Consider the following 14,729-nt stretch of genomic DNA (forward strand, 5'->3'; position numbering starts at 1 on the left):
ATCACATATAAAAATAACAGTGCAAAGATTGAGATGTAAATAAGCACTTTAGATGTACATGTACTTCAGATTTTTGGTCTCAGCTTTGCAGGATAATCATTTTGATCCTTATCCTTCAAATTTTGAGTCAAAAGACTGTATACACATATAACTCAGAGCCTTTTTGGTAGGCAGCAGGTTACCTAAACTGTACAATGAATACATGTTTAATATGAAGCAGTATAAGCGTGTATACATAATTGTTGCACATACCATTTACTATAAAGTAACAGAATTTCTGATACCCAAGTATTACATAAAACAGTTTCTTAGTTTGGAAAAAACTACTGGGTTTTATTTTTGCAGAGGTCACAAAAGAATGTATGAATGTATACAGTTACTTCAATGCAAATGATCCATCACCTGAAGCACAGGAATGCCAGAAAATAAATAATAGATGACAAGAAAACAGGTATTCCTTGCTAACAAGGTGTAAAATCCGTGTCACATACAGTTTTGAATATCAGTAATGTCAGAATGTCACAGGTCCTACTGGCTTATCTGAGCCATAAGCCCCTCCAGCTCTGGACGTGCCTTGAAACGTCCTTGGAAATCAGCCTCAGTGTGCTGAGGAGGAAAAACAGAAAGAGAAAGAGACAATGTATTATTAAAATGTTATGCCAACAGTGTCTGACCTGTTTAGATTTTCCACATTTTTTAAAAATTGTTGAGATTTTAAAAATCAAAACACATCTGAGGAAAGGAGAGGAGAAGAGAAGCATCCAGGATCATGCTGTCGATCAACAGAAAATTAATCGCCAACTATGTTGATCATCGATAAATTGTTTTTAGTCACTTTTTAAGAAAAAAAAAAAGCCAAAATTCTTTGGTTCCAGCTTCTCAAATATTATATAATAGAACATATTTTCAGTTTGGTTTTTTTTCCAGTCTTCATTAATAATAAATTGACCGTTTGGATTGTTGACTGGGACAAAACGAGGCAATTAGGGATTGGGCTTTGGGAAAGAGTGATCGACATTTTTCGCCATTTTTGGACATTTTATAAACCAAACGACAGATTAATCGAGTGAAAATAATAGTTAGTTGCACCCCCAGCTTCAGTATAATATGGCAGAGCTGTTTTCATGCGAACTCACCTCCTTCACAGAAAGTTGAACTCCCTCAGGTTGATGCTTCAAAAGAACTTCCATGAAGACAGGACACAATGCAGCGTTCAGACTGCTCAGCTTTAATTAAAACAAACAGATAAATAAAACATAAAATAACAACCAAGTTCCCCAGACAACTAACTCAGTATGCATGCTGAGTGTCCAAACTGTGGTAAAAAAGGGACTAAAATCAGATAAAACACAAACAAAAAATCAGTTTTACCTGAACGACACGTTTATGAGTCTTTAGGACGGCGTCAACGTACATCTTGGTTCCTTGCTCTTGCATTAGCATAACCTCTGTGGTTTTAGTTGGCAAAGCATAGCTGCATGTGAAGAAAAGTGATTTTTAAAAAAAGACATTATTTTCTCGTCAGATCAAAGCCTTTAAATAAAACTATGATTGTGTCTAATTCTATTGTGCTGCTAAGATTACGACACGGAATCATCTTGACTGCAGCTTTAGAGTACAAGTCACTACATTTTTGTTAAAGTTTTTTTGTTATTACATGGCAATACAGTGGAGAGCAGGGACTTTTAACTTCTCTATGGTGCGTTCAAGTGACTGTTGAAGGCTTCAAAATGAAATTCAAGAGTCGGCTGCCAGACAGCAAACTTTAAGGATACAGTGATTTCCTGTATTTTTCTTATGATCAACAGATCTCATGTGCAGAGTCAAACCAACAATGAATTAATCTACTTACATGTATTGTTATTGTATCCAAAGCCTGATATATCCTATTCCTCTGTGCTGTAGAGCCACACCACTGCACTGGGTGACATGTTCCCTCACCACAACGATTACGGCCACTTTAATTTGTTTAGAAATGGCTCCAAAGACTAATAACAGCGATCACATTTTCAGTCTCAGGAGAGTAGTTCTGTGTACGGCAGACGCCACTGCACACATGCAGGAACGCAATTCTGTTTACAGAGCTTTACTAGCTTGTTGTGCTACATATCACAGCCTCTTGACTTTGTGCCACTAGCAGAGCACTGTAAAGGGAACTGCGTATTCTCAGTGGCATCTGCCATACACAAAACTACTCTCCAGAGACTGAAAATGTGATTTCTGGTATTAGTCTTTGGAGCCGTTTCAAAACAAATTTCTGTCACCATAATCTTCAGGTGGAAGGAACATGTCAACCAGTGCAACAGTGTGGCTCATGAAGGTGTTTCATGTTTCATGTAAGTGAATGGAAGATGCTAAAACGATTAGCGCCATACTCCGGGAGGTATGGTTAAATAAAAACACAGTTTCAGGTGGTCTCACCTAGTTTGTTAGTTAGTGGATTATTCAAGCTTTCAACTAAGTAGGGTCCATTCGATAGATTTGGTAGTTAATAGCAAAACGTTTAAGCTATGCTAACTGTTTCATGTATGTGAATGCAGAATGCTAAAACAATTAGCGTCATACTCCGGGAGGTAAAACAAATAAAAACACAGATTTGGGCAGTCAAACCTGTTATCCTAGTTAATCGATTAGTCAAGCTTTCTAACCAAGTAGGATCCATTTGATAGATTTGGTAGTTTATTCCAGATCAGCAAAATGTTTTAGTGAATGAATAGAAAATAAAATGGTACTTGAGCTGAAAGTGAGCTGTCAATCAAACGTGATCTGGACATGCCCACACAGTCCTGAGAAATGGTTTGAGCAGCCAAATGAGCCATATTTGAGCTAAGTTTTCTAATAGTACAGAGGTACAGAGGAATAAGATATATCAGGCTTTGGATACACATACAATACTTGTAAGAAGGATCAATTCATAGTTGGCTCGGCTCAGCAAATGAGATTTGTTGAAAAAAAAAAAAAGTATAGAAAGTCGCCAGCTATATCCTTTAATGTACTTCACTAATGTGTTGAGGATGGGTCTAGCTGTGATGAAGGTCACTGATGTTTCTTACATTTTACAACAATTTCCTATCTGCCTTTTCAGTCTTTCTAAATATCCTCACCTGTCGGCCACTTTGACGCCGAGCCGGTTGCAGAGGTTGTGGATGTATTGGGAGTAATGCTCCACCACTGTCATGTCATAACCCGACACAGTCACATTCAGAGTCCCATACGCTGTATCCGTCGCTGATAAGATCTGTTTTATTGGTGTGATCTGACGTTTGTCTCTCCTTTTCTTTGGCTAAAAACAACAAACAAAAAAAAACAACAACAACAACAAAATGAGACACTTTACAATTCTGTAGATCCATTCATGTTTCCTCACCACAGATGTTTCTAAAATATCCACCAACAAAGCCCTTTTCATAACAAAAAAGTAAAAAATACATCACAATTACTGTAGTCTTGAATCTTAAAAATAGGAGTTTGAGTGGGCATTTGTTAGTTTTGTTGTTTTTAAGTATGATTTTATTTTCTGGGTATTCATTCTCTCTGCTTTTGTAATCAGTGTTGGTTGTGAGCACAGTAATTTCAATGTTTTTATGGATGAATAAACTAAACCTTGACGCCTGAACATCGACATGGCCAATGTTATCCTCAGGAAAAACAGCAACCAACTATCTTAAGTTGCATTCTTTAAAAATATCCTACATTACAGCTCATTAAATATGCAGTACAAACACTTTTCCAAAGATGTAATCTCGTTTCAGAGTCTTACCGCTTCTTTGGGTAAAAGATGCCGCCACCTCCCAATCCCATGGGTTGGCATGCTTTTGTATTGTCGTTCATTTACAGCAGACATGCCTCCTGAAGGGAACAACCGTCTAGTCAACAAAACTTACACTACATATACAATACATGACACATATCTGGGTATTTTAAGGCAAGAGTTTGTCTTGCAACCTTATCTGTTTTAACCATTTCAACAAGTACACAGCAGTAACACATAAATATTTAACATGCATAGGACAAGTGTGCTCCTCTTAGTCCTATTTAGATCTACTATTCATAGTTGATAACAACATATAATTAATTCATATTAAACTTTAAATACTTACCCCAAACAGGACGCTGGATGGACGGTGTGGTCCTACATACAACAGCATAAGTATTAGACTCAAACATACATGGAGAAGGTAAGAATAAGAATATTCTTGCATTGCAACTGTCCAGTTAATCAATCTTTACTTAAAGTACACAACTGCTGATTGCACACCTGCAACTACATTAAAAAACAGAACTTGAGATTCTATAGTTTTTTGTTATGAAGGACTGCAACTGCTTCCTTAAGTTGTGCCAACATGACGTATAAAGATTAAAAAGCAAAGACTTACCGGCATGATGAAAGCACTTGATTCAAGACAAATGACTGTTGTGTGAAAGTCACCTGCAACTGTGCAAAATAGGATAACATCAGCTTTCATACAACGTGGACTTCTTAAAGGACGGGTTCACAATTTTTCCAAGTATGTCTTAAAACAACAGACAGGTGCCCAAATCATTCCTCCCATTCGTACTGTTCGATCCAGTCCTCCTTCTGTGCAAAAATGTATTTAATATTTTATCTGAAGCTAATATGAAGCTTCAGCCATCCAAATGAGTCTAATCAAGTAGATATCTTTCAATGTTACAGTATTTTTAGTGCTTCAGTCCTTCTTTTTGTTACTATACTTCCACCACAGCTCAACAGGGAAACACAGAGGGAATTTGATGCAAAAAGACTGTAAATGTGTCAGATATCCACTTGATATGTAACTAACTCAGACTGCTGAAGCCTCATATAAGCTTCAGATCAACTTTTAAATGTATTTTTCACAAAATGTGGATTTTCTCCCTTCCATCACTTTTGAAGGGGATCTTTTAATAGCCAGTATGAACAAAAGGAATAATTACAGCAAGGAAAACCTCTTTCAGTGCTCATTTGGGCACTTGGCTGTTTAAAACAGACCTGAAAACTTCTTTAATGTTCTGAACTGAGTGAAACACATTACTTGTGAATACCATAAAGCTTATCTGCCTATTTATGGGGTGCAACTCCTGCTAGGTATATTTTAAACCACATTTTTAGCAGGGCAGCACACACAGCTGAAATAGGCTGATTTCACATTTCAATACTGGAAATGGTAAAGCTTTCTCATCAACAGCCACATACTTAGACAGTCTGTAAAACTTGCTTAGAAACTTTATTTACTTTGAACATGAAAATATCAACATGATTTCCAAAAAAACAATCAAAAAAAGACAGTTTTACTGGGAACTACTTTCTGCCGAAGTAAACCTGCCGACTTCTGGCAGAGCCTCGATCTGTCGGTTTTTTGTTTTTCATTTGAACGTTGAACAATGACATGATATAAAGCATAATAACGTCTGACTTTAGCTGACACTGACCCTACCCTTAGAGTAAACGTATAACTACAAAACAGTCCGTGTAGTTGACATAATTGCAGTATGACCTCTGAGAATATGTCACACATTTGGCGAAGATAAACAAAAATGGCGTTACCTTTCGAAAGACAGGATTCATAGTCCAACTTCTATTTGTCTGCACTTCTACACAGAAATCGCATATACTTTATGTTGGTGAATTATCTACATGTAACTAGAATTACTGACATCCAAAACACACGCTACGATTGCTGCAAACTCCGGAAACGCTCACGGGAAAACGGTACGTCTATATTTATGTCCGTCGCTTGAACACGCTAGTACAGACGTTCCGGGACGACTTTTACCTTGTTTACGTAAGTTTAAAGGATGGGTTCACTATTTTTCAAATATGTCTTTAAGCAACAGTCAGGCGTCCATATTAACTCTGAACGAGGTTTTCTTCACTGTAATTGTTTCTCCTGTTCATACTGGCTGTTAAAAGATTCCCGAAATGCACTTTCAACGTAAGTGATTGGGGCCAAAATCCAGTGTGTCCACAGTCATCTGAAGCTTATGTGAGGCTTAGTTAGTCGTATCAAGTGGATATCTGCCACATTTAATATCTTAAGCATCAAATTCCCCCTTTGTGTTTCCTCAGACAGTATTCCTGTTGCTGTGGTGGAAGTATAGTAACAAAAAAGTAACTTTGGCACTAAAAAGACTGAGTTGAAAGATATCTACTTGATTTGACTTATTTGGACGGCTGAAGCTTCATATTAGTTTCAGATCAACTCCTAAACACATTTTTGCACAGGAGGGGCACTGTGGATTTTGGCCCCCATCATTTACATTGTAAGTGCATTATGAAGGGATCTTCTAATGGTCAGTATGAATAGTAGGAATGATTACAGCAAGAAAATTTTCAATGTTCATTTGGGCATCTGACTGTTGTTTAAAGACAGACGTGAAAAATATGAACCCGTCCTTTAAACTTGAGTGTTCTTGTCTTAAAATGTAATGAATGTGAGGCAACAAAAAGTGAAAATTAATACAGTTTAAGGCTGCTATTGGCCCAGTCACAACATCCTGTTATCAGTCCCTTTGGCAAAATAAAATAAATGTTTTTTTTAATGAAATAACATTTTAATTTTCAAAAGCTTTTCTTCTCCATCCTTGTCCTCCTCATCAATGTCCATGTCAACATCTTCCTCCTCCTCCTCACTCATTCTTCCTCACTGCTGTCATCGAAGTCCTCCTCATAAAGACCTGAAAGATGACAGATAGGTGACATGAAAAAAAAAAAAAAAGATTTCTTTCACCACTGAAACTCTGGCATTTAACAGACTCGACCTTAGCATGTATTTTGATATCTTGAAACTGCGCTCATAGATACATATATTCATTCAGTGATTAAACTACTGTGTTTTATGTGAAAGGCGTTGCTCACAGTGACAAACCTAGAAACCTGCAGTCCCCTTTTAGCTCTACGGAATATATTAGCATCTTTCAGCTCATTGTTTTGGTATTCTGGCCCACAAATTTGGTTCAGTCTCATTGTGACAAAGCTCTGATAAACTCACTGTACAACACCAACCCAGCAACAAAAAGCAGACAGACACAGTAGGTGACTAGTTGGTGGACGTAGTGGAGCATTTAGAAGCTAAAGAGACTGATACTTCTCTCAGGAGTTGGTGGAGACCAAAACAGAATATCTGACATTCATCAGATGGACAGAAAACCAGATTTCAAATAAATGCTAATATAGCTCTGTGTCTGCTGGATGTGTAAATAGGCAACTGTTTGCTAACACGTTCATCTTAACAACTTTATAAGGTGATAATATGATAATATGATAATGTTGTCTTTTCAGCTTGTTGTGGCTAAAAGAAAAAAAAAAAAAGAATGCTGCTTGATATCTCAAAGTTCCTTACACAGAAAATTAATGGCAGCGACAATGATTGAACTAAGTTCCTCATCAAGGAATGTTCTCATTTCTTCTTCCATCATCTCGTCATTTTCAATGTACATGTTGATGTATTCTGGGTAGAACATGTTTTTTCTTAACTGCCTGCGGCACCTAAAACACACACACACACACACACACACACACACACCATGGACGAGGGTTATTAGGGATTGGGCTTCTATATCTATGAACATCTTAATATATATATATATATATATATATATATATATATATATAGTAATATATAGTAAGTACATATATATAGTATATGTACTTACTGTCTTCCTGTTGTCTTGTATGCCTGAAAAAGGGACAAAAAAGATTATTTGGACACACATCTATTTTAATCTATAAGGTTTGAGGAAAACTGTTTCTCAGTCAAGATTTTGATAAACTTACTTGTGTTTTATCCTGTTAACTACAAATCACAAGCAAGTTCCAGCACTGCCAACCATTTTAAACGTTTTGGCCTTTAGATACACACTGGAAAGTGATTGGCAGTCAAATGTAATTTGATTTATGCTGAATGGAACAAAACATACAAACACTGACAGCGTCGAGTGATGCTTCTCACCTCGATGAAGCGGAAAGGGTCGTTTTCCTGCATGAGGCTTTCGAGGCCACAGCGGACCTCTTGGAGGCGGGCCTGGTCCTGGCAGATCCTGGAGATGTTCTTCTGAATCGCTGGCCCGTTGGTGTCACAGTGAGTGCGCGTGTATTCTCGCAGCCGATTGATGAAGCGGAGAACTTTGACCTTTATCTCTTCACCCAGCCTGTTCAAGTACTGCTCAGAGTCATCCTTAAACTTCTAGACGAGGAAAGCGATGAAGATGAAAAGACAAAGAATATAGGATGTCATTTGTATTGGGGGGAAAGTAAACTCTATGTAAAGTTATGTAAAGCTCTACTAACCTCCACCACCATCTGCAACCTATAATTTATGGCCACTGTGCAGCTGTTCAGAGCATCTTAATGTTGCTGTCCATGGTGCTGAACAAGGTTGATGAAATGACTATAAACCATTTTATAAATTAGGAATACAGCAAATAAAAAAAAGTTCGAAACATCCCCACAAATGTCCTTACAGATGTTTTGAATGTCTTATTAAGAACCAAAGTAGTACATGGATACTAAAAAATGTGACACAATAGAATCATTTTTTTTGTCAAACACAATCTTACAAGTTGAAAGTTAAGTAGAGTATATTTAAGAACAGCACTACTGGTAGCAAACTACAAAAGAGCCTCAAATCTAGCAGTGACAGTATTTATAGCTTTCCACAATGAGAGCAATGTTCATGAGAATGTCAGTTTATCATCAAATTCACATTAGAGCTGCAACGATTAGTCGCTGTTGACTTGATTAGTCAGTCAAGTCTAGTTATTTTTCAAGTAAAATGTCAAACATTCACTTCTTCAAGGATCTCAAATGTAAAAACTTGCAGCTTTTTTATGCCTTACATTACTGTAAATTGAATATTTGGGGGTTTTGAATTGTTGGTTGGAAAAAACAAGACATCAGCTCGGGCTCTACGCAACTGTGACAGGAATTTCTGATGTTTTATAGAGCAATTAATTAATCAGTTACTTGAGAAAATAATCTGAAGATTAATCAATTTGATCAAAATAAGTAGCATTTCAGCCAGATGAGACACTCGAGCTGCATCCTGTTTCATTTCTTTGTCACTGAAAGGTATTTTTTAAGTGTTCACTGAGAAGCTCAAGACGTCTCATCAGGTCAAATTTCAAACTGCCAACACTGTAACCAGATTGTGATCACAAAAACATTAACACCTAAAAGATGAGCTGTAAGAGTCTCAGGTGAAATTACAAATATTCAACTGTTTTCTGGGGTTTTTTTTGGTAGCCCTCTTGGATTTTAAATTTGTACCATCTTACCTTATTCTGTTTCTCCTTCTCCTTCTGCTCCCGGAGTTTTTTCTCCGCCATGCTGTATTTCCTTCCAACCTTGTACAGTTGCTTATCCAGCGTTCTCTGGTCAACGTGAAGATGCAAGCGCTCCATGAAAATGATGTCACAACAGATCTTAAGAGTTGAAATATTTCAAAACAGTGCAGGGGTTGAAAAAAAAGCACAATTAACCACTACTGTACCACTGACAAATACTGGTCAAGTGCTGCTTAATAGTATCTTCTTAAACTTACGTTGACTTCCAACCAAAATATCCTGTGTTATTAGGAGTTAGGGATTATGTTTTTGTGACATTTTAAGCCTTTTATTGACTCACCAATAGTAGAGAGCTCACAGTAAATGAGGAAATGAATTTTTGACACTTAAACCCACACATTTCACCTGCCCACATCTGATAATAATGATATGACCAAAATTACCTTTCAGCTTCTATGGCCAACAAGTCGTTAGTTTGCATGGATGCAAAACTGCAATTTCTCTTCAGTTTGAGCTCAACTCTGATTTGTTTCTTAATCATTTCTCTGACAACGTCACAAATATGAAGTGACTTAATAAAACCCACAACAGAGCACCATATCATGTACCACAGCTGTGAGTGCTGTTGCTCTAGAGATAAAACCAGGTTTAAATACTTATGACCCAAAGAATAATAAATAGCTAAGAAATAAGCGCCCTTCTTCCATAGATTCTTGCTGGAGGACCTGATGACACTTGTTGCCACGGCGGATACCGACACATCAGTGGGCTGAACGGAGGTGATGTACGGGTGGTGGTGGCGGACTGGCAGTTGAATAAAATCATGTGTGCTTTGGTACTCGGCTTGTCGTGGGCTGGAGAGCCTTCTGGCTGGGGTACTCTATGACGATGGCTTCGCTTGTGCAGCAGCTAATGGGTGATGTGCTTTGAGGTGTGAATGGAGGTTTGATGTGTTACCCTCTTCAGCCACAACTTTCTTGAGGTAAATAATGCACACAGCTTCCTCCAAAATACTCCCAAACAGGGGCACAGGCATTTTTCTTTTTTACTTATCCTGTAATGTTATCCCCACCACTCGCAGTTGCCATCAGCTGAGCTGCCTGTCCCATCAGTAGAGACTGACCTCTGGTGGCGTGTGCTGTGCTCTATAATACATCACCTCACTACAGGATCTCCGTATCAGTTTCATAGAAAGAGGAGCATCTGTATTTTTGACAGTATTGAAAAATCATACGTTCGGGATTTCTAAATAACCCTGGTATACCTCAATACCTTGATACTGCCAAAGCCTCTATGAAAATTGCACCTTCAGATCTTTCATCGTGTTTCTCAGGGTCTTGATTGTGTGTCCAGAGTGTCCTTCTATAGTGCAGGCGTTGCACACGCACATCTTGTCGTCCATGCAGTAGTATCTGGAGTTGCAGATCAAATAAAAAACGAATTCAGATTAACTTCATGAATGATAGATCTTCGTGAAATACTGTATATATTACATTAATGAAGTGGTGCTGCGGTGTGGAAAAAAAAACTACCACTAAAGATGAAACATTTTGGACAGACAATAAATCAGCAACAATTTTGGTGCTCAATTAATGGTTTCCATTAAGGAGAAAAATGTAAGTTATTTAAATACTTAATGAACATACAGTTGAATTTCAATATCCCATTAAAGAGAAGTTTGTGTATGCTGACAATTATTGTTCTTAGAAAGAAAGGAAATCTTTCTTTCTTATTTAATTCTTTTAAGAAAGAAAATCGGAATTGGCAAAGCTCAGAATCTGCAGATCAGACTTTTTAAAATTCGGAAATCAGAATCAGCCAAGAAAATTGCAATCAGTGCATCTCTACATATAACACTGCAAAATACAGGTGCACATGCATCGTACCTGTATATCTCGTCATGATCCGGGCACTTCCTCTTCCAGAAGTCATTCATCGGTTCCGTCAGTGGATGCTCGCGAAACGCCGGCAGCTCCAGATGTGGCTTTACATGCTCCTGGCACATCGACACCTCACACTTCAGGCATGTCTTGACTGCAAACACTGACGCAGCAGCAGCAGCTTCCTTCTTGTCACCCCCTTCCTGAGAAACAGAAGGCCCGTCTGCAGAGGTGCCTGATGCCTCTGCGGCGACTGAAGGGCAGTAGTCACATGGAACAGCAAACACACTCTTGGCCTGCTGTGTTGGCAGAGAAGAAGTCAGCGACTCTCTGGATTTCAAAGCTGTAGCAGCTGCAGTGGTGGCTCTGCGGCGGTGACGGTAGTCATCAGCAATATTGGCTAGTTTGAAGTTTTTCTGAAAGTTGGTGCCACACCGGTGGCTGTCGCGGCACTCCGGGCAGCGGAGGCGACCTCGGTTCGCTTGCCACTTTAGACGGTACAGACAGGTCCTGCAGAAGTTGTGGCCGCAAGGTAGCAAGTGGGGGTCGCGGTACAAGTTCAGGCACACCGGGCAGGTGAGCTCCTGTTGCAGGAAGCTGGACTGCTCTGATTGGGCCGACGCCATGTCAGTATTCAGACAGTGAAGCCGGAGAGGTGAGCTGGAGGCGGGTGGATGGAGAGAGGGGAACGGAGGCTGAAAGTTTCCAGATGTTGAAGTTTGCTCTCTTTACATTATCTGGACCAGTTACAGGTTGCTGAAGCTTTCAGAAATAAACAAAAAATACTTGACAAAGGTTGCTCGTAGTGTAGAAATGATAAGATGATTACATAAAATAATTCTGGAGTCAGCATTAGCATTAGCCTGCGTCAGCGCCTCACTGGAAACACAATCTATGGATGGAAACTGAAGAAAAATACATCAAATTGAATTAAAAGAGTTAAGAATTCAAATTGTTAGATTTTCTACAAGAGGCTGTACTTTTGATGATCATCTTTTTCTGTGTTGTTTATCCAAATAAAATACTGTTGCATGTCAGTATTTACTCAGTGTGTTTCTGTAAAAATGATGCATATGTCTTGTATTAAAATACTTACTGTGTTTGGTTATATATCATTTATTATCAGGATTATCTTGAAAGGGACACGTTGTTAAGATGTGTAACGTTCGGGTCAAACAGGATGTTGGTTGGACCATTTCAGAGTGTGCAGCATATTGAGTTGTTTATCTGGACATAGAGGATGTATAAAGCTGCAGAATACACACTGTGTACATAAACTTTAGCAGAATAGTTGAAGAGGCCCATTCGTGGTAACGACATATTTCAACATTGCTGGAGTGCCCATGATGACGTCCAGCTGATGGCCAGGTAACGTCCCAGACGTCGGCACAACTTCCATGTTGGAACTATTTTTGAACCATAGTGGGACGTATTGATTGGACATTCAAACGATGCTCATTCAACGTCTAAATGTTTGCTGGGTTTTTACTCGCATGTCTAACACAACAGCTATGTTCTCATTTTAATCTATGCAGCTGTCTGCACCAGCTCTGTGCAGGTTGGTATCTGAAACATTTACAAGTCTATTTTTTCGACAATATGCATGTAAATGTGAAGTTGATAACCAATAAAAAGGCACTTAAATTATTTATTTAAATACATTTTGCAACCTAGGGAATTCATTATTTCAAACTTCATAGATTTACTACAATTTACTATATATTGCTGATAGTAGGTAGATAATGATGATAATGACTCCTCATTATCATGAGACACTGCACCACAGAGCACACTGTGGTATTGACCTGGTCAGTACCACAGTGCTCTGGGTGCAGAGTAGGAGCATAAAATAGCCACTAATACAATCTTGAAAGGAAATAGCGCTGTCTAGATTAATGGCACCTTTAAGCAAGGTCAGTATGCATCATTATGCGTGGCCAGGACACAACATTAGCACAGTCGCTTCGCCACAGAAGGAAGCTACACAGTACATGTATGCAGATAAAGATATAGGCTAATTGGCTGCTCTACTGTTTGGTTTACGTTTTAAAATGTGTGTGATAAACCCGACGGAACCGGTACAGTAGACAGACGCTTCAGTCTGACGTGAAGGCTTGTGGTCTAGACATCAGCGTCCTCTGCTGAATCTAACGATGTAAGGGGTCGAGGCAATGTGACCCTATTTTTAAGCTGCGACATTGGGAAGCCGGTTTTGCTAGCAGCAGCCCCGACAGTCCCCATAGCGTCGGTCCCAATGGCGCCAACAGTGACGAGTGACCTATAGCCTTGTGTTCAAAGGCCGACAGCTACAAGTTGTACAAACCGTTTTAGCCAAAAGCTTCACATCTTATCAACATCACCGGAATTTGCTTGTGTTTGCGCTTCTCCAAATTCGGCAAAATGCCTGCTGCTACTTTTCTTTTTTTAATATTTCTTTCTTTTTCTCTTTTAATCCATAATGATAATCTAAAAGAATACCGTTACCTGATGTCAACTAAACTTCATTGCAAAACAGCTTAGCCCAAATTAGCATCCTCCCATTTACTGCATTTTAATATAACGATTAACAGTTAGCTAGCTAACCTTAGATTATAGCTTGTTAGCCCCATCATTAACATTAAAGCCAGACTCCCGACAGAACGCTGTCTTTGTGAGCTAAGAAAAAACTGAAAAACTTGTAAACTAAAAAGTAAATGAATGTTTCTCACTTACCACTTCTTTGCTGGATACTCCCAGTGTATTGCTGCGCAACTCTCAGACTACCGTCCGTGACCGTGAGCAGACTCGACCATTGGCGGGATTCTCGTTCCGGTGACGTTGCAGTCAATTGTGGATTAGGTAGCCAACATTGAGTGGATACCTTGATAATTTTATTTTTTTTAAGGAGGATACCTTGGTGGGCTGGATAAGAGATTTCACTGTCACATGACATTAAATACGGTAGCAGTTACAATCGTGAGTGCAAATATAGGCCGCTGTTGCCGTTCTGCTTATGCTAATTCAGTTGGCACTATTAACCTTTTCATTCTTTGACAAAATTTCGCACAAATGTCAATTACAGTCGATCTGCAACCTCTTGTGAAAGCTTAGCATGTCCGCTAGAAGATTCCGGTGTTCGATTTCACATCAGAACAATATTATTTGTGTAATATGTCCTGTTTCGACCAGAGCGTGTATCAAAGCTAAAGCTAAAGAGGATACAGAGGCTAAGGAAGTGACCTTTGACCTCTCGTAGTAAACGTGATTTTGATCGACGTCTCCAACGTTGTTGACAGGTTACGGAAGTAAATTTCCCATTAATTTTCATGGATGTATTATAAATTTCTCCCTTACACCTTTCAAAAAGTCAGCATTTCAAGACGGCTTGAAGGCGACAATCCCCTAAAATGAGTCTGGAAAAAGAAATATTCGAAAAACGTTTGAGCTTTTTTTTTTTTTTTTAAGGCAAGGTACAAGACTGTGTACATATCGTATTTTAGGAGAAAAAAATACTTAGAAAATATGTTTTTTTTTATTATTTGTTTTTTGTTTCTTTACAAAACAAGTTAGGGAAGAAAAAAATACATT

The 14,729-nt window shown here is 38.6% G+C and overlaps 2 protein-coding genes across 4 annotated transcripts; both read right to left on the minus strand.

Moving 5' to 3' along the window:
• Positions 1–28: 28 nt before the first annotated feature.
• mrpl48 (mitochondrial ribosomal protein L48) lies at positions 29–5,959 on the minus strand. The gene is made up of 8 exons (XM_067580305.1): positions 5,546–5,959; positions 4,377–4,435; positions 4,101–4,132; positions 3,761–3,849; positions 3,105–3,283; positions 1,372–1,474; positions 1,137–1,226; positions 29–606 (listed from the first exon to the last, which is right to left on the minus strand). The coding sequence occupies exons 1-8, from the start codon at positions 5,564–5,566 to the stop codon at positions 529–531; spliced, it is 651 nt and encodes a 216-aa protein (XP_067436406.1). The 5' UTR covers positions 5,567–5,959; the 3' UTR covers positions 29–528.
• Positions 5,960–6,542: 583 nt separating this feature from the next.
• On the minus strand, positions 6,543–14,396 carry LOC137174819 (E3 ubiquitin/ISG15 ligase TRIM25-like). Of its 3 annotated transcripts, none has more exons than XM_067580302.1 (8): positions 13,875–14,396; positions 11,169–11,822; positions 10,589–10,694; positions 9,274–9,393; positions 7,950–8,183; positions 7,654–7,676; positions 7,341–7,486; positions 6,543–6,675 (listed from the first exon to the last, which is right to left on the minus strand). In XM_067580302.1, the coding sequence occupies exons 2-8, from the start codon at positions 11,786–11,788 to the stop codon at positions 6,632–6,634; spliced, it is 1,293 nt and encodes a 430-aa protein (XP_067436403.1). In that variant the 5' UTR covers positions 11,789–11,822; positions 13,875–14,396; the 3' UTR covers positions 6,543–6,631. The 3 variants fall into 3 exon arrangements, with proteins under 3 accessions (XP_067436403.1, XP_067436402.1, XP_067436404.1); XM_067580301.1 differs by having other exon boundaries at positions 11,169–11,924; XM_067580303.1 differs by having other exon boundaries at positions 9,274–9,369; positions 11,169–11,924; positions 13,875–14,393.
• Positions 14,397–14,729: the final 333 nt, after the last annotated feature.

This window comes from Thunnus thynnus, chromosome 22 (genome assembly GCF_963924715.1).
Source record: "Thunnus thynnus chromosome 22, fThuThy2.1, whole genome shotgun sequence".
In the NCBI taxonomy this organism is placed as follows: domain Eukaryota; kingdom Metazoa; phylum Chordata; class Actinopteri; order Scombriformes; family Scombridae; genus Thunnus; species Thunnus thynnus.